Here is a 21658-nt window from a genome sequence, read left to right on the forward strand (position 1 = left end):
TGTCACTAAATTTAGCAAACAGTTGTTCCACAGCCAGAACAGTTCCCATTATGGACCAATGGAAAAGAGGCCTGTGCTTGAAATACTATGAGAATACACGTGTTTTTCTTGGCCATATTTCCTTTCTTGTCCCGAGTTGCCAAAGTGCTACAGGCCAAAATATTGAACAATTTTTTAAACCAATAACAGCATAAATACATGCCTGAAGGGAGAATGACAATAGAGGAATACATATTAAATGTAATTAAGGACTACATTTTAACTGGTTGGAGATCCACCCATGAGGGGGGGAAAACTGGTTTCAAAGTAGGACAAGAAGAAGACAGAGAAACAAGATTTGATCAAACAGATCTCAAACGAAAAATTTTATAAATAAAATATCAATAAAGATCAATTCACTTCTTTTTGTCCATCAAGAGAAAATCAATCGACAACTATTGTGATTCGTCATTTAAAAATCCACTGGCTGCAGCTACAGTTTATGTTCCAAATGTAAGTGTTTGCTTGTTTTCTTAGCCTTCCACAATAATAAACTAGAGCTGCAACTAATTATTTATCATTGTCAATTGTAAATTAATCAGATTGGTGGATAAAAAAGTTGTTTTTCTTAAGCTATTACGTTTATATTTCATATTATATTTTAAATATTTAATTTTCAGTTTTGCTCTGTATGTGTATTTATCTTTTTTATTATTATCATTATTTGTTTATTTATTTATTTATTTCAATTTAATTGTGTGTGTGTTTGTGTTATTCAGTTTTAAAGTGAGTGGAGACTCCCTAGATGCTTTTGCACTATAAATAAACTGAAGATGAAGTTTGATTCGTTGTTTTTACTCCTTCTTCGTAATGATAAATACTGTACCTTCCACCGCTGCTCACAGAGCAAAGGTTGCCAGGTTTGGCAGTTATGGTTTTATTTTGAAACCTCAGCCGGAAGCCGCGCTGTCCTGTGCCTGGCTTGTCTCTCGGCCGTTATCACAACAGATCAGACTTGGCCGGAGCGAAGTACGAGTACTTTACTTCGGAGCAATTTCTCCCTGTTTTTGTCCATTTCGCAGCTTTTTCGTCGCCTTTCTTCGTCGGTCGGAGTTTGTCAGCGCTTGTTCCAGGATGGTTAAAGTGTCTTTTAACTCGGCTTTGGCCCAGAAAGATGTGAAAAAGGACGCCGAAACTCTTATTCCCGAGGAGGACAAAGTGAGTAGAAAATGGCTAACTTAGCTAACAGCTCGGTGGAGGAAGCAAACACGCAGCAAACACACAAAGGTGTCGTTCAGCTGAGCTTTCTCTACATTTTCTGTAACTTTTACACTCTTAGAAAAAGGTCTCTGTTGTATTTTTATTGGGACGTTTCTGTTTTGTAGTATCGTTACTTAATATGGGAATTTGGCATCTTCCGCATGTTGCGTTCAATGTTTTTTCCCTTTGATAAACATAATATTTGTACTAGTTTTGCTCTGTTGTTGGTCCATTTTTACATTTGAAAAGTGTTATAGAAAGTCTTTACCTTTATGTCCGGTTTCTATCTAAAGTCGCAGTTAATAATTACATTTAAATCTATGAACCTGTCAGCACAGGTTTTAGTTTGGTTTGAAAAAAACAAACAAAAATCAACATTTTTTTTTTAAAGTGGGATTCTTCATATTGGTTTGCAGTTAGCCAGAAACGTAAGCCAGCTTGTTGACATGGTCGTTAATTATCTGAAGCTGTTTTTATTTTAATATTTATTAAATATTTCAACACCTGAATGTGAAAACTTAGCGGTATTAATTTCCTGCTGGTCATTTTATCTCTGTGAATTAGCTGAAAACAGGGTTTGAGTCTGTTCCCCACACACATCTTGTTGTCTTTCTGTCAGCAGCTGTTTCTCAAACTGTGCAGAACTGTGGGTTAGTTTATAAGAAAACTGGTTGAAAACCCCTTTAACCTGTTGTTTTTGAAAAAGTGCGTCACCCTGAAAGAGAAAGTAAACCTGTTGGAGGGGGAGATACCCATCACCCGCATGTGAAATCCATGCACATTTTAACTGTGGCCTGAAACCTTTTTCTAGGACGTTATTGAAGAACATGTATAGTTTAAAGTGAGGAGAAGTCACCTACACATGAACAATAAGTCTAGCTTTGTGACTTGATCTGGCTGAAATTTAGTTTTTCTGCAAAACAGCTGCTGCAGATGTTAATATTTTGCATGGTGTTGCTGTTTTTAAAGTACATGTGAGCACTGTGTGATGTAGTTCTGCAGGTCTACACTTTTGTCTCTGTGGTTTTTAGATGCCACTTTTATACCTCTATATGTTCCACATGTTGTGTTCACATGCTGCTTTTGTGTTTTGGTGACAAGTTTTCCACTGTGATGAACAATAAAGTTTGAATTTACTGGAATAATTCAGTGTTTTAAAGCAGATCGGGGTGTAAAACTGCAGCGTTCTGGGGCGTGTTGTGTCTCACTGGGTGAAGTCTGGTAAAAAAACTCCTCGCTCCGTCTCCACCCTGTTGAAAAAGCTTTGCTGCTGTTTCCCACAGAGGAAGTTTCAGCTCTGTCTGCAGATTGTCAGACAGGTTTTTTTTCCTTTGCATAAATAAGACTGTAGAGCGCTGAGCTGTAGGTTTTTATAGCATGTAGAGGAAGACGCACGCTCTGTGAATGAGAGAATGAAAAACCAGAATGTCAGAATTTGAGTAAACTGGTTTTTAGAAACCTCGTGGGATATCTTGACTTTAACCTGTTCACTCGATGTGTGATGTGATCAATATCTTCGCTGCTGACAGATTTAACACAGTCTTCCTGTGTGGTTATTGTGGCTGTGGCTGTGCAGTGGTAATCTGGGCTGGTTTTCACCCCCTCCCTCTGAGTTTCAGTCTGGCTGACTCTTATCTTGATAATCGCAGCTTAATGTTTTTCTTCTGGGGGATTGGAGTCGGCTCAAACGCAGCAGATTCTCTGCTTATTAGTGTTGTTTTTGGGGGATTTTTCTTTTGCTGGTTTCATCTGCAGCTCTGAACCCAGAGCAAGGTCACAGAGTGGTGTACACTCAGCTGGCAGATTATTAGGAACAGCTGGCTAAAGCTGCTCCTCTTTCATGGAGGTTGTAATGTTCAGTTTGTGTCGGCGCTGTTGTAGAGAGGTGTGCGATCAGTTTGGAGGCTGATGTGTGTTGTGAAAAGGTTGTCGCCCGGCGTCCCATCTGTCTCAAACATGCTCAATATTTCCAGACGCCATGATGATGATGTCACTTACCAATGAACTCTATCACCTAAACTACTGTGATTCCATGTATCATTATTACTAAAGGAGGCAGAGGAACAATTAAACATAAGACAGAGAGAGCAGAGAGAGAGAAGTCACCGGTAACCAGGCTTCATACTAACGACTATGACCAACTCTACATATCAAACAGAGGGAGTTGGACATAAACACCTGCCTCTAATAAAAGTCTGTTATGTTCTGGAGTTGAAGTCAATAAAGACTGAACATATGTGGATCCAAACGGAGGTTTAGACCTGGTCTTGTTAGTTTCTGTTTCGGTTCCGTTGGGCATCCTCATCGTCTCGCTCACTGTCCGTCTTTCTCTCACTTTCCAGAGAAATCCCCACATTTATTTTAAGCTCACAAACCAAAAGTGCAAGTAATTGTTTCATGCAAAGAATTATGGGAGAAACAACTGAGAAGCTTTTCATAATGCGCAGCTTTACGTTAATGAACCTCCATCAGTCAGGAGCTGTGTTGTTTTTAACTCTGCAGGACGTTTGTGTGTGTAACAGGTTAAACAGAGAAGAAACCAATCAGCTAAATGAGCCTGTCTGTTCCTAAGACAAAAAATAGACCAAGCTAAATATTTAGCCTAAGCGTGTCTACATGCTCATTTTAGCTTATCCCTGAATTAGTCTTATCGGCCGTGTTTAACCAGCAGCTCTGGAGCCAAACAAGGACGTGGGTTTCTTCCTGTTGAATAGGAAGCTGCAGAGTGCTTCATTCAACAGCTGAAACTAATCTGATTAATCTGCTGGGTTTTTTCTTAATTGATCTCTTGTTCTTTTATGTATAAAATGTCAGAAAATAGTAAAATGGCTCCAGGTGATGTCTTCAGATGTTGTTTTGTCTTCTTCACACTAATGATGCTCAGTTTACTGTCACACATGACAAAGGAAATCATCAAATCTTCACATTTAAAAAGTAGGAACCAGGAAACAATTCAAATATTTTATATATAAATGATTAATCGATGAACAGAATAGAAGTTCTGCTTCATTCATGTGATTAAAAACTTCTGTTGTGATAGATGAGACTGTGTTAGTTATTGCACATTTGTCTGTGCTGTGCACTCAGACAGGATTAAATGGAGTCAATCAGCATCATCTCTTAGTGAACACAGTTGGACTTTTTGCAGATTAACAGTTTCCTGCTGCTGACTCGGCTCATGTACAGATCCAGGCCATAATGAGCTCGGCTCACTTTAGAAACCTGCATGATTCACTTTGATACCTGACGGCAGACACCCACATTTGAGAAGCTGCTAACAGGAAATCTTGGGTAAATTTTAAATGAGTTTCATGATTTCATTGTGAAATTAGCTGTAGAGTAACTTTCAGTTGATTGACAGTTGGTTTATTTGTTGACTGGTTGTTTCAGCAGAACACAAAATAGATGTTGATGACAGTGACCTCTGTGCCGACTGAATCATCACTGCACAGAGGGGACGAAGACGTTAAGACAAGATATAAAAAAGGTCACATAGATATAGGGTTTAAAAACAGTAAAATGAAATAGAGGATTCCTCTGTAGAACTGCCACAGAGGAAAGAGTGAAAATCACCTGCCGCCGGTTCAGGCTCAGGTGAGCAGGTAGGAACACCTGAGCACATGCGTCACACCGTGCCGTCAGCTCGGTGCAGTAGAGATCACATCAGCGGCTGAGAATGTGAATCCCGCCGGGCCTGCAGCAGGTTAACCTTCAGCCTGTGTCGGTACATGACAGTGAGGTGTGGGTGACGCTAATTAAAAGGTTGGTTTTCACAACTCGGTTCTCACATGAGCTTCATCTGGGGTGGGGCGGGGAAAATCATCAGGTTATCTGCAGGTATTAGAAAGGCTTAAAAATAACTGAATTTCCTATCAGGTATTTAGAAGTACGCAGGCGGATTTGGACCACATGTAAAAAGAAATTAATTGTTCCCAGAATTCTGAGTTTAAAGTCTGAATTCACATTTGGCCCTAATGAGAATTTTATTTATTTATTTATTTTTTAAGAAAGTCAGAATTTTTAATTTAAAGTCATAATAAATAAAAAAAAAAAACTAATGTGAAAACTTTTTTTAATGATCAGAATCAAAATTCTGACTTTTTCTAAAAACAAAAATTTCATTCACATGTCCCCCTAATCCTCTTCTATATAAACATGTTAAATTGATGCTGGTGGTTCAAGTTTCTGTTGGACTCTAAATGTAAATGTGAGTTTTCCAGGAGCTGAAACTCGGCAGCAGCAGTGGGAAATATTCAGAGACGCTCTGCTGTGAGCGCAGATGCTAAAGACGCTTTATTAAGACGCCGTGGCTCGAGCTGTAGCTGATAATGTGACGGTGTGACACTTTATTTTTACTTGTTCCGGATGAAGAGCTGATTTTACACACTTGTTGCTTCATGTGATGCTTCCTGGATGAACCTTGTGCTGCTGATTTCATTAGACTTTGACCATTAAAGTTTTATGATTGTGAGTCACTGAATCATCAACAAACAGCCAGACATCTTGAATCATGTTTGTGTTGTATTATTTGAAGGATTATAGATTTATTGGTATTTTTTGGCAGTTCTGATTCTTTTTCCCCAGTTAGCGAGTTTTAACTGAGTTTTATCATCTGAATTGAATTTGTCGTATTTCTCTGAGGAAAAACTGGTGATTTTTATAGAAATGAAAATGATTGTATCTTGTTTTGTCCTCCAGTGAACCCTGATATGAACATGGTTGATGCAGGAAATGTTGACAGCTGTTTATGTAACCAAATCATTTACTTGATGTGTGTTTTAATAGCTGTAGCGTCGTTATTCTCTAATTCATGTTGCACAGAAAACAAGTCCAACATTGCAGAAGAGTGATTATTGGACATTTAGATTCTGGATACAGTGATAATAGAAATTAAACATCGGTTTCTTATTTAGTTTGTTGGCAGGTAGACTTTGTTAAAACGGTCTTTGTTCGACCCTCTCTGTGTTATGTGATGACAAGAGGGATCCACGGCTCATCAGTGGCTTCATGTGGGTCATTCTGAGCAGATCTCATACAAACATATGGCGGGAGTGAAGGGAAAGCTTCTTCAGGCCCCAAGGAAACATGATTTCTCAGTTTGGGGTCAGTCTTTAATCCTGGAGCAGCCACTCTGAGCGCTTTGTCTTTTTTGTTCCATGTATGAATTACAAGGCCTTTCCACCCATTTTCTCCCTGCCGCAGCCTCCTCCATGTTTTATTGCTCGTTACATGAGGGTTTCAGGGCGGCGTTCGGTAAAATGTCCTCCCTCTGTCTGACTCTGAGGTGTGTTTAAGGAAGGGAGCGTTGTTACGGAGTTCTTTGTTCATGCTTGATAAATATACACCCGCAGTGTTTGTTTTAGTGTCTCACAGCTCCATGTGTGCTCGGTACTTGTATGTTCATGACACAATAAGTAACTGAACTCCCCAGTTTAGAGCTGAAACGATCAATTAATCAAATAAGTCAACATTTATCTAGTTTCAGCTTCTTTGAGTCTTCATCTCATGTGATGATCAATTGAATCTTTGGTGTTTGGACAGAACAAGAAATTGCCCCTTTGGACTTTGGAAGGTGTGTTTTTTTTTTTTAGATGAAATGATTAATTGAGAAAGTAATTAGCAGGTTAACTGATAATAAAATAATAGTGAACTGCAGCTTTAACAGGGTTGACACTGCACACTGTCTCTGTGCTGTTTGATACGGTTGTTTGTGTGATGGTGCGGGGTCTGTACCTGCAGCCGTCAACAGCTCATTCATTCTGACATGGAAATAAAATGTAAACTATTTCCATCTCCGGTTGCACTTTGTTTATGGAAATCACTCGACTTCACCTCAGTCTGATTCAAACTGAAACACACGACCAAACTGCATCAGCTGAGTTCTGTTGAAAGACAAATACAGCAAGTGTCAGTAAGTCTTAGAGCAGTCATTTGAGGGTAGTGACAGTTTAGCAATTGCCACCTGCTTTAATTACAAGATAACAGTGTGTGTGCGTGTGTGTGTGCGTGTGTGTGTGTCTGAAGCTTGTGGACTGCTTGGACAGGATTACAGTCTATAATCAGTCAGATAGAGACTCAGTCAGGGAGCTTTAGCCGCCCCCCCCCCCACAGGGCGCCGACCATTAAAACTCAAGAAGACGGAGGATTAACCAAGCAGGCAGATATTCAGGGAGCAGAGGACGACCTTCCACCCCCCCCCCCCCCCCCCCCCCCCACACACACACACACACACACACACACACACACACACACACACACACAGAGCAGCGCTGAGGCCCACACACCCTTCAGCCCGTGAGCTCCTGCTCATCATAACCCGACACACGTCACCGCAGACGAACAGAACCAGGTTCACGCTGAGTCCAGAAACCACGAGATGCTTACATCACGTCCAGAGCTGCAAACATTTAATTATTCTAGTGATTTTGATGAATTTGATGAACTTTTTTCTGGTTCCAGCTTCTTAAATGTGAAGATTTTCTGCTGTTTTTTCATCACATTAGATAGTGAACGAACAATATTGTTGGTCGGATTTAACAAACGATATGAATTGGAAAACTAAAAGACATTTGATCAAGATAATAATTGGCAGATTAATCAATAATGAAAATAATTGTTGAAGCCTGATGGTGAAGAAGTCAGAGTTCCTTTTAAAATCTCTCTGACCGGTTGAGTTTAGCTTCAGTGGTCGTTGTGTGTCGGCCTCCTCAGCGTCTCCGTGTGCGGCTCAGAGCGGAGGATGGAGTTTCATGTGGTCCTGCCAGCAGACTGAAACTAAACCTGTCCTGGACACTGATACTCACCTGTCTCCACGGAGACACAAACACAAGCTGTTCTCAGGTGGACCGATGCTCGGGACGCTGCAGGCCGACCCTCACTGGAGGACTGGACCGTGTTCAGGATCAGGATCAGGATCAGGATCAGGGGCCACGGAAAACAGGACCGTGAAGCATGAAATGAGCCTCAGTTAAAAATCTAAACAACGGAGAAGAAACAAAAGTCTAAGAAGCTTCTAACAAACATCTGAAAACACAGTCAATATGAAAACAACACACAGCTGATTTAATACAGGTGAGTGTGAGAGCTGGATTCAGTTAGAAAAAACCAATAAATCAATTAGTCGATTGAAAAAAAAAAAAAAAAATTAAACTGCAACTATTCTGATAATCGACCGAAGCAAAAATGTCGAACCTGATGCCTCCATGTTCTCAGACGTCTTCTTTGACAGGTGTAATGATTTTAACAAACATTAGATTTGTTCCAGACTGAAGCACAAACTCTTTTACTGCATTAATGACTTAACGTTACTGTTAAAACCAGTAGTTTCCTTTATTAATATCACATTATGGCAAATGTTTGCAGAATCATTTATACAACAGATTTAATTAGTTTTTAATCAGGGCTTGTTCCTAATTAGAATAATTCAATAACACGAGCAGTTTGAGTCCAGAACCTGGAGCTGTGAGGAACTGGATCTGGTGTTTCTGACTTTTATACAAAATGATTCATTGATTAATTAAAAAAAAAAAGTGTAAATAATAATTAGCTGCAGTAAATAATGAGTAAATGATAATAAGGAACTGCTGTTCACTGTCTGGAAATGTTGATGAAAGAAATTACCCAGAAGCCCCGATGTCTCAAGAGACCGCAACAACACACACATACAGTGTGAGTCCATTTAATGTGGTCGCTGGTTGGTTCATCTCAAAGGCACACACACTTACACACACTCTCTCTCTCACACACACACACACACACACACACACACACACTTTCACAAAGACAGTCATTGTAGTGTGACTGTGATGTGAGTTCAGCCCTGACGAACCAGCAGAGTAAACCTCCGTCCTCCCCTCAGCAGCTCACACCGAGGTTTCCAACAGCCTCAATAAAAACCTTTTCAGAATAAAATCACATGAAAAAGAGACGAATCATCCGCAGAAACAAAAACTCGACAACAGCGAAGCAGAAGTGACGTGACAACAAAAGAGGAAGAGAGTTGACCGAGCTGCAACTGTTTGTTTGTCAGAGATAAGAACCGAGGCTGAAGTCATGAGAACAGGAAGTGACAAGTACATAAAACATTCGTACATGGCTGCAGAAGAAGAAGTTGTTGTAGCAGCTTTAATATCTGAAGTGCGGCTGAAACAGTCGGTCGATAAACAGAAAATTAATCTGCAGCCATTTTGATAAAAGATTCATTTGCTGTTTCCAGTTTCTCCTTCATGATACAAAAGTAATGATCTGTTTGTGTCTGACGGATTGAAAGAAGACGTTACCTGTCAGTGTTTTATGATGTTTTCAAGGCTAAATGATTAATCGATTAATCAGCTGATTCATTGATAACAGAAACAACAGATAGCAACAGGTCTAATATGAATCAGTGACATTGAGCTCTGGGGAATTATAAAGGATTTTTGTTTTTGCTTTTTTCTGACATTTTATTGTTAAAACTTTTGATGAATTCTTCTAAGACTCCGTGATTAAACAAGATATGAATTAGCTGAATATACAATAATGAAAATAATTGTTAGTCACAACTTTTTATCTGCAGTATTCAACTGCTTTTTCTGCTTAATTAAGGCTGATAATTAAAATATGAAAATGTTAATGTGAAAATTGTTTGATTTTACTCCTGAAACCATCAAAGGCTGAAAACATGTTAATTAACTGATGAATAGATTAAAAGTCATTTAAAAACAATACACAATATTTTAAGTAGTTTATCAGTTAAAAACTTTCTCTGGTTTCAGCTTCTCTAAACGGAGGATTTTCTGTTTTTCATTCAGTGTAAAAAGACAGAAAACAAATCTTTTTTTTTACACTATTGTTTTTATATTTTAACAGAAACTCTTAAATTAAAACCTCATCATACGAAAACTGATGTAAACTGATCAAAAAACGATGGAAACCATGTCCCTGAGTGTTTGGGACTTTCTGACAGAACATATTGTTCCTGCTCTGTGTGACGCCGGCGTGCTTCACTGTGTTGACACACGGGTGTGTAAATGAGCGTGTGCGTGCAGCAGTTATGAAATGCTCGTGTGAAGGCCTGTTGGGTCTCGGTTGGTGAGTGTTGTGAAACAGGAAGATTTCTCTGCAACTCTGGAGAGTTTCTCACACAGTGCATTTCTACTGACACAGCTGGAGAACATCTGGGACTGAACAGTGCTTCAGTTTGACGGCAGGGTCACGACCTTTGTTATGATCTGATGGACAGGTTCACTCTAGCACGTCTGTAGGAGAAGCAGCTTTATTCATAAAACAGAGGAAATACAGAGTGATTTACAGAAGTGAATAAAATGAGATTTAAAAATATATACTTTATACTAAGACGGTGAAGGCCAGTTCATCAGTTCGTCATCTGTCCGACGCAAGTAAACTGGAGGTTCGTTTCAGACAGAACAAGTGAAACACTGAAGACCAGCTGACGGTGTATAAAGGCTCCAATAATCAAAGGAAAGTTAGGAAACAAAAGTGTTTTATATCTCATTAAACTCAAAGTATCTTCTGGTTTTGGTCTGTTCAGGCTAAATGTGACAATTGAAGATGTCTCCTCCGAAGAAACAGGGATTTCTGACATTTTATGAACTTAATTTTTTGAGAAAAATATCAGCAGATTAGTCGATAATGACAGCGGTTATTAATTGAAGCATCGATCCAGAGTGTGTCTGCCTGACAGACTCAGTTCAGGGCCAGCTGTTTAATATCCTCAAGTGTCATTTCATCTTCACTTCCTCTTTTTCTTCCCTCAACGTCCAAACAAACAAACGTCTGCTCAGCAGAAGTCGAGCTGTTTACAGAGAAAAGCCTGAGGAAGTGTTCCCTTTTAGTCTGTCCCTGTCAGACACCTCTCCATCCAACACCAGGAGTGTTTCAGCACACACACACACACACACACACACACACACACACACACACACACACACACACACTCTCTCTTTTCTCTGTGTGAAGCTTCACCCTCCACTTCCTCGTTTGTCTCTTATTTTAGTCTTTAAGCAGCTAAAACCTGAAACTGCTCGGTTCCTCTTCTCCTAGCGTTCCTCCTCGCTCGGCCGTCGTACATCATTTACAGAAACACGGAGGGAGTTCTGTCGTGACCAAAACAGATGAAAGATGAGCAGGGGATCACGTGGGTACGAGCCTTTTTCTCTGTGATGACTGAAACAGAAAATCACTGACGCTCTGTTTGACTTCAGCTCTTAAATCATCTGGTTTGGTATCTTTATTTAACACTTTATTTTATTTAATTTATTACTGAAGAAGATCTGGGCGGGAAATAAAATTCACGTGGCCAGCTGCTTTACAATCGGCTCCATCAGTGAAGGAGATCTGGGAAAATGTAACGGCTGTTTTCTTCTTGACATTTTGGAGACTAATTGATTGTTTAATTGGAAACTCGTTTATCACAAATAGAAGTAATCAATAGCTGCGGTTCTGTTTCACTGACTCCCAGCAGCCAGGGGAAGATGTCGTACAGAACGTTGATCAATACTTGACAAAAACAAACCCAAGCTGCTGCGAGTGAATCCGGGAGACGTCTGTGTCGTCGGAGTTTTGTGAAGGTGAAGCCGCAGGTTGTGTTTTCAGACGACGCGGTGGTCGTTCATGGAGACCGACAACAGAGCGGCGCAGCTCGTCCTTAGTGACTCCTGGCTGTTTACCTTCACGCCGTTCCTCCCGCTCCCAGAAAAGCTCTTCGGTTTCTAACGGGAGCAGATGAAAGCAGGAGACGTGTCGGGACTCGTCCTGAGAGAAGCTGGCCAGAGTCCAGGGGCTGATAAGACCTGGCCTCCTCTGTGCTTTTCAATATTTACACACACACACACACACACACACACACACACACAACACAGTGATTTGTCGTTGTCATGGTGTTTGTGAACATTTTTTTAAATGATCAAACTATGAATCGATTATCAGAATAGTTGCCGATTAACTTTCTTTTGATTAATTGTTGCAGCTGCGTCTGTGGAACACTTCCCGCCACAGGAAACACATAAAACACAACGATAATAAAAATAAAAACAGGAAGTAAAACCTGAAGGTAAAGTGACCATGAAACCTGATTCAAGCAGAGTCAAAGACACCTGGAGCCTGACCTGTTGTTTCGTCTTATATACGTCATATTTCAGCAGCTACCATGAGGAGAAGCTGACCATTAGCACTGTCCAGATTTCTTCACTTCGTTATTTCACACCTTCACTTTCTCTTCCTGTGTTTTTACTTTTGTCACTTTTCCTGTGGACTGTGATTCAGATGTTGAATCTGTCCCTGTTTTCCCTCTGTGCTCGGCATCGTGATGAGTCACCCTGTTACTCTGTCTGTCTGAAAAGAGATGTGGAGCCTCCTTCATCCGATCCAAACAAGCCTTTGTTTTGACACACACACACACACACACACACACACACACACACACACACACACACACACACACACTGGCCTGTGGTTGTCGTGGCCCTGGAGAGTTTCCAGCCTCCTGGCAGGTCTGGCTGCTGTGGCTCTGGCTTCATGTTGTTGAGAGTAGGGAGGCTGTTTGATAGTTTTTTTGTTTTTAATCAAAGCTGAATCTGCTTATTGAATCTTTTCAGGAAGTGTGTTTGGTGGTGAATGAAAACATCTGAGTTTAAAAAGATGAAGTGTTTCCGTACGACACTTAAACAGCAGAGCAGCTGCAGAAATAAAAGCACAGTGAATGTAATTCTAGTTCTCTCTCATTCACTGTAAAGCTGAAATAAACAATTAATATTGACATAATATTTGCCTATTGCTTCGTTGACATATGTTTGTATACGTCACCAGAACTGAAGCGATTAGTCAATTAATCAATTAGTCAATCACCAGAAAATTTATCTGCAACTTTTTCGATAATCAACCAGTTTTTTCAAGTAAAACCAAACGTCTCTCACGTGCTGATTTACTGAAACTGAATCTTTGAGTGTTGGACGAACCGAGACATTAAGAGACATCAGCTTGGGCTTTATAGATAAAACAATTAATTAATTAATTGAGAAAATAATCAGGTTAATTAATAATGAAAATAATTGTGAGCTGCAGCCCTGTAGTGTCAGAGGAAAGCAAATCAAGCCGCCGCTGATTAGTTTTAGGGCTGAATAATTAATTATCAGCGTGGAGACAGAACTTTGGATTTCAGCTTCTGCAATAAAACAGTCACAGGCAAATTTACTCAGCTGTGATTAATGTAATTAATTGATTAATTCAGCCTCCTGACTGATGTCTGGTTAATTATGCTGTCTGCACTTGTTTGAGCTCTGCCAAAGATGTTCTTGTGAAAGAAGAAGCGCCACTCTGTGTCATTTTGGAGACCGATGCAAAGTTTATGGGAGGAGTTTAGGGGTCTGGATAGATTATGTAATAATAATAAATGGTCTGTAACAATGTGGTTGAATTAAAAAATATGTTTGAAACATTCAAACCTCATCACCTCTAATCACCCGTCGTCTTCTTCTCCTTCTCTTTCTTCTTCTTCTCTGGTGCAGGATGCGGAGGCCGCTCTGCCGATGCGTCACCAGTCCCGGGCCTGGTGCTGGTGCATGTGCCTGGGTCTGGCCCTCATGCTGTCTGGAGTGGTGGTGGGAGGAGCCTATCTGTACCGCTACTACATCCTGGAGGTGAGCAGCCATCCCCGGCAAGGGTGGGGAAGTGTCTCCGACACCAATGAGGTAAAATGGAGGATTTAGACTGTTAGCTTTAGCCGGGTCGAGCTAAAAGAGATAAAAATACATTTCATGTCTGTACTTGAACCAAGAGGATGAAACACGTAAAATGTAAATGACATCTTGCAGGAGAAAATATGAACTGACACGACCCGACAGGTTTCAGCAGGTAAACACCAACCACTGCTGTGAGCTGTCTCACCTGTCTCACCTGTCTCACCTACAGCACCCAGGCAGGTCTGAATGGAGTTTAATAACTGCATCATTCAGTCCAGACACTTTATGATAAATGAAGCCCACGTGTGTCTGAACACGTCCGACAGTTTATATTAGTTTGTTTGTTTCCTCCTTTACTTAGTTTCTTTATGTCCGACTGATCTGAAGGTTTTGAGGTATTTAACAAATCTGGAAAAACAAAACGTGACTGGATGAAAAATGTGCAGTCAACTTGTCTGTGTGTTGACAGTTGTTGTCGTTATCTGAATCTTTAAGGTTTATTCAGGATGTCTGAGTTTGACAGAGTTGGATTATTCTTCCGTCTAAAGCTGGATTTATAGTTTTGTATTTAAGGGTTTATGTTGTAGCTGTTGAGCCCAAACATTCAGACTCTAAAGTTGCAGCAGCTGCTACTGCTACACCTCAGATACGTAGGAGACAACAATGAGCTTTTATTGGAGAGAAGGAACGTCAGGAAGAGAAATTAAAAAGATTATTAACACGTCACTCACCTCCAGGTTCAGAGAATACAGTGTGTACAAACGTTAAGTTACACAACCTCAAACTTCCTGGTGTTTGTACGACACCTGAACACACCATCACGTGTGCTCAAACTGGAAACATAACGTTCTGGTTATATCCATGTTTTTCTTCTTCCCCTCGTCCCTGCAGGAGGGGCAGGTGTTCGTCTGCGGGGTGAACTACCGCGAGGAAGACTTCATGATCCGGGAGGAAGAGGAGGTACGTCACGACACGACACCGTCACCTACATTCGCACGTGTGTTGTTCAGTCCATGTGACATGAACTCCAGCGTAATGAATCATTACAGACCGAGTCACTGATTGATTGACCCGAGTTACTGACTGACTGATTGACTCTCTGTGACACGGTCGGCTCAGTCAGTCGAACACGTCTCTACGTTTGATGTTCCCTCAAACAAACAAGTGTCGAAATCTTTTTATGTCACATGGAAGTGAAATGAAACCAGAGTTTCTACTTTGCTCTAAATGGGCTGAAACTTTCTAAACCTCTATCGCTGCTTGACACAGTTTGTGGGATGTTATCAGTCCGGGCCGATATAGTGGCACCTGTGGTTACCGTGGCAACAGCAGGTGGTGCAGCACTACAGGAGACACTGATTTAATGACGTAGACGCAGATGATCATCACAACCTTCCGTCTGACTGCGCACGCAACATGAGATGTGCCCAGACTGACCATGTCACCGCCCGCCCATACAGCCAGCTGCTCCATTAACTGGTTTAACTGGTTTAACTGGTTTACAGGTGGAGGTGGAGCTGCCAAGCCAGTTCCACCTGCGGCAGCTGGAGGAGAGGATCCAGGTGCTGGAGAGGGAGCAGGTGGAGCTCATCAACGTCCCCGTGCCGGAGTTCGACGACGGAGATCCAGCAGACATCGTCCACGACTTCCAGAGGGTGAGACTCGGACACATGCGTCTGTATTGATCCACTAACTGATCAACAGTTTTACCTCATGTCATCTTAATTACATTGTAATATAAATGCGACTGATTATATTTAATAAAAGTACTCAGACCTTTAACTGAAGTAAAAGTACCAGCACAAGAAAAGTAACTAGTAACTACAGCTGAGGAGGTGAAATTACCTGTAATCTATTCTATTAGTGAAATTAGGAATAAAAGTCTGTCTTTAATATAAACCTGTTCCACATAAACACGTGTTTCTCTGCGCAGCTGAGGTGAATAAAGACAAACACTACTTCAGAATTTACAGTGTTTATACGACGTGACAGAAACACATTGGAAATAAAACACAGCCTGGTTGTTTTCTTGGTGTGTTAAAGTTTGTCTTCTGTCTCAGAGGTTGACCGCCTACCTGGATCTGAGTCTGAACAAGTGCTACGTCATCCCGCTCAACACCTCCATCGTCATGCCCCCCAGAGACTTCCTGGAGCTGCTCATCAACGTCAAGGTAGGGAGAGGGAATCACGATCTGCTTGAAACATCAAGTAAAAACAGATCGGACCCAGTAGATAAGACTAAGACATTAAAACAGTAGGAGAGGTGACTGTGTATATGAACATCCTCCTTCCGTCCAGGCCGGCACCTACCTGCCTCAGTCTTACCTGGTCCACGAGGAGATGATTGTGACCGAGCGCCTGGAGCGCGTCGACCAGCTCGGCTACTTCATCTACAACCTGTGCCGCGGCAAAGAAACCTTCAAGCTGCAGCGCAGAGACAGGATCCTGGGTAAGAACATTACATCATCCGGCCCTCTATTTATCTTGGTTTATATCATGTCACTCATGTGAAGTTCACTGTGATGAATTGTCGGGCACTCCTTGATTACACAGACGTAATTCAAAATATCTTCAGAAATAAACTGAACAAAAGAAAAATAAATTATAGGATACTGTATTTCCTCAAACAGTGAAATAACTTTATATAGTTCAACTGCAGAAGGTCACAGGCCTTTACTTCTAAATATTACTGATTCCCTCGGTTAGAAGTTCCCTTAAGAAACCTCATTTTGATTCTTTACCCTGTAGAAGTTACTGCATTACACTTTCAATATGAACTCAGCACTTCCTGGTACTTTTTCAAATTAAAATCTCTCCGGTGTTCCGTGGGCCCTTCATTTCTTAACAAGGCTTTTATTGTGAAAAATTTGCAGTCAACAACAGGATTCAAGGAAGACAAAGCAAAGTGGATCAGAATGAATGAAATATTTTTCATGAGTAATCAAGAACAGCAAAGTGTATTTTGATTATATTGTTGAGTGTGTGAAATTAAAGCAATAGAGATGTAGATTATACTTAACTGGCTGCACATTACATGACAGGCCTTTATTTGTTCGGGTCGGCCACGCCCCCGGCCTTTATGGGAGACTCCTGGTTTTTACTTGAGGAAAAGAAAAAAGCTAATTTCATTGTTGTAAGCAGGATGCTAACCCCCCTCCGCTCGTCTTACAGGCATGCAGAAACGTGAAGCTCTGAACTGCCACAAGATCCGTCACTTCGAGAGCACGTTCGTGGTGGAGACTCTGATCTGCGAGCCTTAAGACGCCTCGTCGCCTCACACCTGCTCTTAAAGTCACTGGCGTGCAGTGAGATTGTGTTTTTAATCCTCACCTGTCCTTTTTTTTTTTTTTCCTCTGTCCTTTACTTCAGGTAGTTTGAGTGAGTGAGCGGAGTGAAATGTGAAGCTGTGTGGTAAATATTAATTGATTGTGAAATAAAAAAGGTGAAGAGTCATGTATTTTTCCACTTTCTGTACGGGGGTCTTCTTGGAAGCTTTTCAAAAAAAATAACAAGCTAAAAGACAGTATAGTATAAAAGAGTAAATTATTTTAATCAAAATAACTGCAGTTACAGCATGAACATATATTTTAATAGACATGGGTAGATTTACAGTTTGCTTTTTCCTTCAGTCCAAACATAAATTTCAAGAGAAAGGGCGACTTTTGTACCACTCACCCTGGTTTTCCCAGGGAGACTTGTTGTTTTTGTATTTTGTCTGCTGTAGCTATTAATACACTGCACCTGTTCTTAACTGGAAAATGGTCTTAAAATAAGAGTGTGGACACGTGTCTCTCTTGTTCAGCTTTAAGAATACGTTGGTAGAAGAGCTGAGTAGGAAAACAGGAAATTAAAAATAAACTTCACAGCAGAGAGTTCACAGCAAACACACACTTGTGTTAAAATCTTTTTCATGAGGGTTGTCTGTCTTTTTTTTTTTTTTTTGAATGTGTAATTTTTTTGGATAATTCTTTTTGTTGTACTAATTTGTGTATATAATCTCTTCAAAGATATGACCAGACCAACACAATAAACAAAACAGAAAAAACAGCCGCTGTCGGTTTTTCCCTCTGACTCATTCATTGAAGAACTCATCAAAGGGAAGGACTTTGGTTTTTTTGGGGGTTTTATCTTTCATTTTACTGAACTGGCAGTTCATTCATTCATTCATTCATATGATTCTAGTTTTTTAAGCAAATCCAGTGGCTCAGTTGCTTTTCATCCTGTTTTCACTGTCAACTTGAACTGATGGATGAAAAGTCATGACTTTGCTGATCCTGACTTTTTATTTAGCACCATCATCAGGTCACATTTGAATTTGTCCATTACTTTGGTTTATGACCAGAAATGCAGAAGCAGTAACGGCCCCTTTCAACTTGTTGAATTATGACGCAGATGTGATCAGCCACAATAACTGAAACACAGCTGTGTGTGTGCAAAGTCTTTAATCTGTAATAATGCACCATATTTTAGAAGCTGTTGTCAGGTTAATGTGGCGGAGTAAAAAAGTACCTTTCCTTCTGAAATGTGATGGAGTAGAAATATTAAATGTGTTTCTGTGGAGATGTAAAATCAGCAATTAGCATGTACATTAGCATTTAGCTCACAGAGCTACCCGCATGTCTGTAGATTTCCGACAGGAAGTGGACGGCTTCACCAACCTTCCTGCACATGACCGTGAATACAGTGTTTTACAATAAAGTTACACGTTTAAAACTCTCAAAAATGACTCTTCTAAGTGCATCTGTTTGTTCTGAGTTTTAATGACATGTAGCTCTTGTACTCTCTGTACTTGTGACAGAACAATCAGCCAAATTAATGTCAATTTAAATTAAGATAAAGGAGAAAAAATTAAAAAAGTTAAAGCAACTGTCCAGTGACTCTCACTGGATTTTGTTTGTGATGAATCTGAAACCCACAATAGATTGACTGATGGTCAGGACAGAAAATTACACAAGTACAATTCTGAGGAACTTGTACTTGAGCGTTTCCATTGTATGTGACAATGCACTTTAAACAGAGAGCAGATAGACAGTCTGTTGTACCAGGATGGGAAATGTGCACACGTTCATGTCACACAGCAGGACACAGCTGACATGGCAGAAAGTGCTGGTGCAGCAGAACATGCTCCAGATGCTGCTCACACACTGATGACTCAGGACTGACAATGTCACAGGAGAAAGTTTACTGCAGAAAAATCTCCTTTTACTCCTGATACTTCAAGTACATGAAGCTTTGATCAGTACTGCTGAAGTCGGAGCTTGAATGCATGACACATGACTGCATGTGTGAAGTCATCACCTCAGAGGACTGACACGGGATCAGCTGTCACAGCAGGCGCTCAGGCTTCGTGTCATTCGATCACGGTGGAAATTTGTTCTTGATTAAAGCACTAATCAGACGGACCTCGCGCAGGGGGATGATGGGAAATGGGCCAGGTGGTCAGTGGTGGGAGGTCACCTTGAGGAATCAGAGGGAAGGTCGTGAAGAGCAGCACACTGATCGTATAACTCCTGCTCTGCAGACTGAAGCTCTACATCCGTCACTAAATCAACCATTTGATAAAAACTGCAGTGAAACAATCAGTGATGGAACAAAACTATAAGTGCATTTACTTAAAAACTGTTTTCAGGTACATTGAGTACTTCAGTTTTACAGGTCCAGGTGATCCACGTCAGATCAGGAAAGAGGCCCAGCAGAGGATGTAGTTCCTGCTCCAGCTCAGGAAGTTCCACCTGCCTCTACACTGATATCACCCAGTCTCACATCCATCACCGTCTGGTTCCGTCTCGGCCACTGAACGAGACAAGAACAGACTCCGACGGACAGTCAGGACTGGTGCCAACCTTCCCACCACCATCACCATCCAGGCCCCGCACACCTCCAGATTTATGAAACATCCCTGCAAAATGTAATGAACATGGAGGTGTCATAAAACTGCAGTTCCTGTATGGATAGACCATATTCACACGGCGGCCATTTTCCTCTGACGTCACACTGAGGGTGGGAAGCCTTTCCTTTGACCACTTTGATCAACGGGCAGATGAATTTGCCAGATGTTGAAGGTGAGACATGCTCACACTGGAAACACTGTAAGCTAATGCTAGGCTAGCACACATGAAGTTTGCAATTAACACGCATACATGCATATAATGTACAGAACCGCCTACTGTGTTTATGTAAAGCAACTTATTACACCACCCACTCAGTTATAGTTATTTCAGCATTCCTTACACCACCTGCTTCCTTATTTACAACTTCAGAAACTGGTTGTGTTTATTTATTTTTGCTGGGCTTTGTTGTCCTTGTTTCGCTGTATCTCCATGTGCATCTCCCTGGACATTGTTATTGGTGCTGTGTACTGTGTGTGAGCACAATGAGAGCCACTGGAAACCAGAGTCAGATCCCTTGTACACACAAACACACTTGGCCAATAAAACTGATTCAGATTCTAAAATCAGCTGTTATTTCGGGATTATGTGCAGAGTATTTCTTTCCCCTGTTCAGGCGCAGGCAAGTGAAATTACAGGATATTTACATTTTTACACTTCAGTTTGAAGATTAAACAACTAACATATGTCATGTTAATGAATTTATCAAATAATATATATCAGTCCATCTACAATTTTATATTTAGAACATTTACTTGCAACAGAATCATTTTTACAAGTATTTAATTAAGATCTGATCTTTACCCACAACTGAAAATGTAATATGGGATGATATTTACTATATTTACATCACAGTGTTTCAGATATACAGCGTACACACACACACACACACACACACACGATGGCTGCCTGGCATATCATTCTGGGGTGTGATGGCTAAAATCTGACAGCAGCAACATGATCTGTGACTGAATAAAGCACCAAACCTCTGCTGCCGTACGGAGGATTTAAATAAGCATCTTGTCTTCTCTCTCTTGCTCTCGCTGTGAAGCCTCTGGCTCCGATTACAGACCGGACAGGTGAGAGATAACTGCAGCCTCACAGTACACTCCCACTTTATCCTGATGAATGTGTCAGCGTCATCACTGCACTGATGCTGTCTGTGTGTCTGGGCTGGTCTTTCATACTGACCTACATATACACACATATACATATAAGATGCAACTATTTAACGTTTGTTGAGACATCAGCAGTGGTGGAAAGTAGTGAAAAACATTTCAGAGAGTACTTTGCAGATTAAAATTCATAATATATTCAAAAACTAAAGGTATGATCTCCAATTAATATGAATTAACTAGTGAGTTGAACCCCCAATCTATAGACCATGGATGGATTACCAAACAGGTCTGTGTGGTCTGGGGGGCCCAGGGCCAGAGCCTCTGTGAGGAGCGACAGTTGAGCCACATGTGTTTATAAGTGTATCAAATGAAGAATGAAGAAAGAGAAATTAATGCACAGGTGAGAGAAAAGGTAACGATTCTAAGAAGTTAAAGAATACAGAAACAAAGTGAGGAGAAGGAAGATTATTATTATATTTATAAGATGATCACATCTTTTGTGTGTGAAAACAAAGTAACTGCAACTAATACAAAGTATCATGAATTTGAAGTACTCAGGTAAAGTGTAAGTACCTCTAAATTGTACTTGTATACGCTACTTGAGTAAATGTACTTTCCACTCCTGGGGATTATTATAGAACTACAGTAGTTACTTGTTTGAGAAACAGAGTTGTGTTTTTTTTTGTTCAAATACTCTATACCTCAAAGACACAGAAACTGCTTTAACTACATCTCC

General features: G+C 40.7%; 1 protein-coding gene across 2 annotated transcripts; it reads left to right on the forward strand.

Annotated features, from left to right (window-relative positions):
- The first annotated feature begins 978 nt into the window (after positions 1-978).
- itm2bb (integral membrane protein 2Bb) lies at positions 979-17963 on the forward strand. Of its 2 annotated transcripts, none has more exons than XM_056389374.1 (7): positions 979-1197; positions 13743-13925; positions 14808-14876; positions 15422-15571; positions 15977-16087; positions 16215-16365; positions 17088-17963. In XM_056389374.1, exons 1-7 carry the CDS (start codon positions 1114-1116, stop codon positions 17174-17176), a joined length of 837 nt encoding a protein of 278 aa, XP_056245349.1. In that variant the 5' UTR covers positions 979-1113; the 3' UTR covers positions 17177-17963. The 2 variants fall into 2 exon arrangements, with proteins under 2 accessions (XP_056245349.1, XP_056245350.1); XM_056389375.1 differs by having other exon boundaries at positions 980-1197; positions 13743-13874.
- Positions 17964-21658: the final 3695 nt, after the last annotated feature.

Source organism: Seriola aureovittata, chromosome 11, assembly GCF_021018895.1.
Source record: "Seriola aureovittata isolate HTS-2021-v1 ecotype China chromosome 11, ASM2101889v1, whole genome shotgun sequence".
Lineage (NCBI taxonomy): Eukaryota > Metazoa > Chordata > Actinopteri > Carangiformes > Carangidae > Seriola > Seriola aureovittata.

What these genes read in the sequence shown, in the direction of transcription:
- itm2bb (XM_056389374.1), top strand. Translation starts at nt 1,114, where the DNA reads ATGGTTAAAGTGTCTTTTAACTCGGCTTTGGCCCAGAAAGATGTGAAA. An exon ending in AGCTGCTCATCAACGTCAAG is followed by an intron (nt 16,088 to 16,214) that starts GTAGGGAGAGGG and finishes CCTTCCGTCCAG; the next exon opens with GCCGGCACCTACCTGCCTCA. An exon ending in GCGCAGAGACAGGATCCTGG is followed by an intron (nt 16,366 to 17,087) that starts GTAAGAACATTA and finishes CTCGTCTTACAG; the next exon opens with GCATGCAGAAACGTGAAGCT.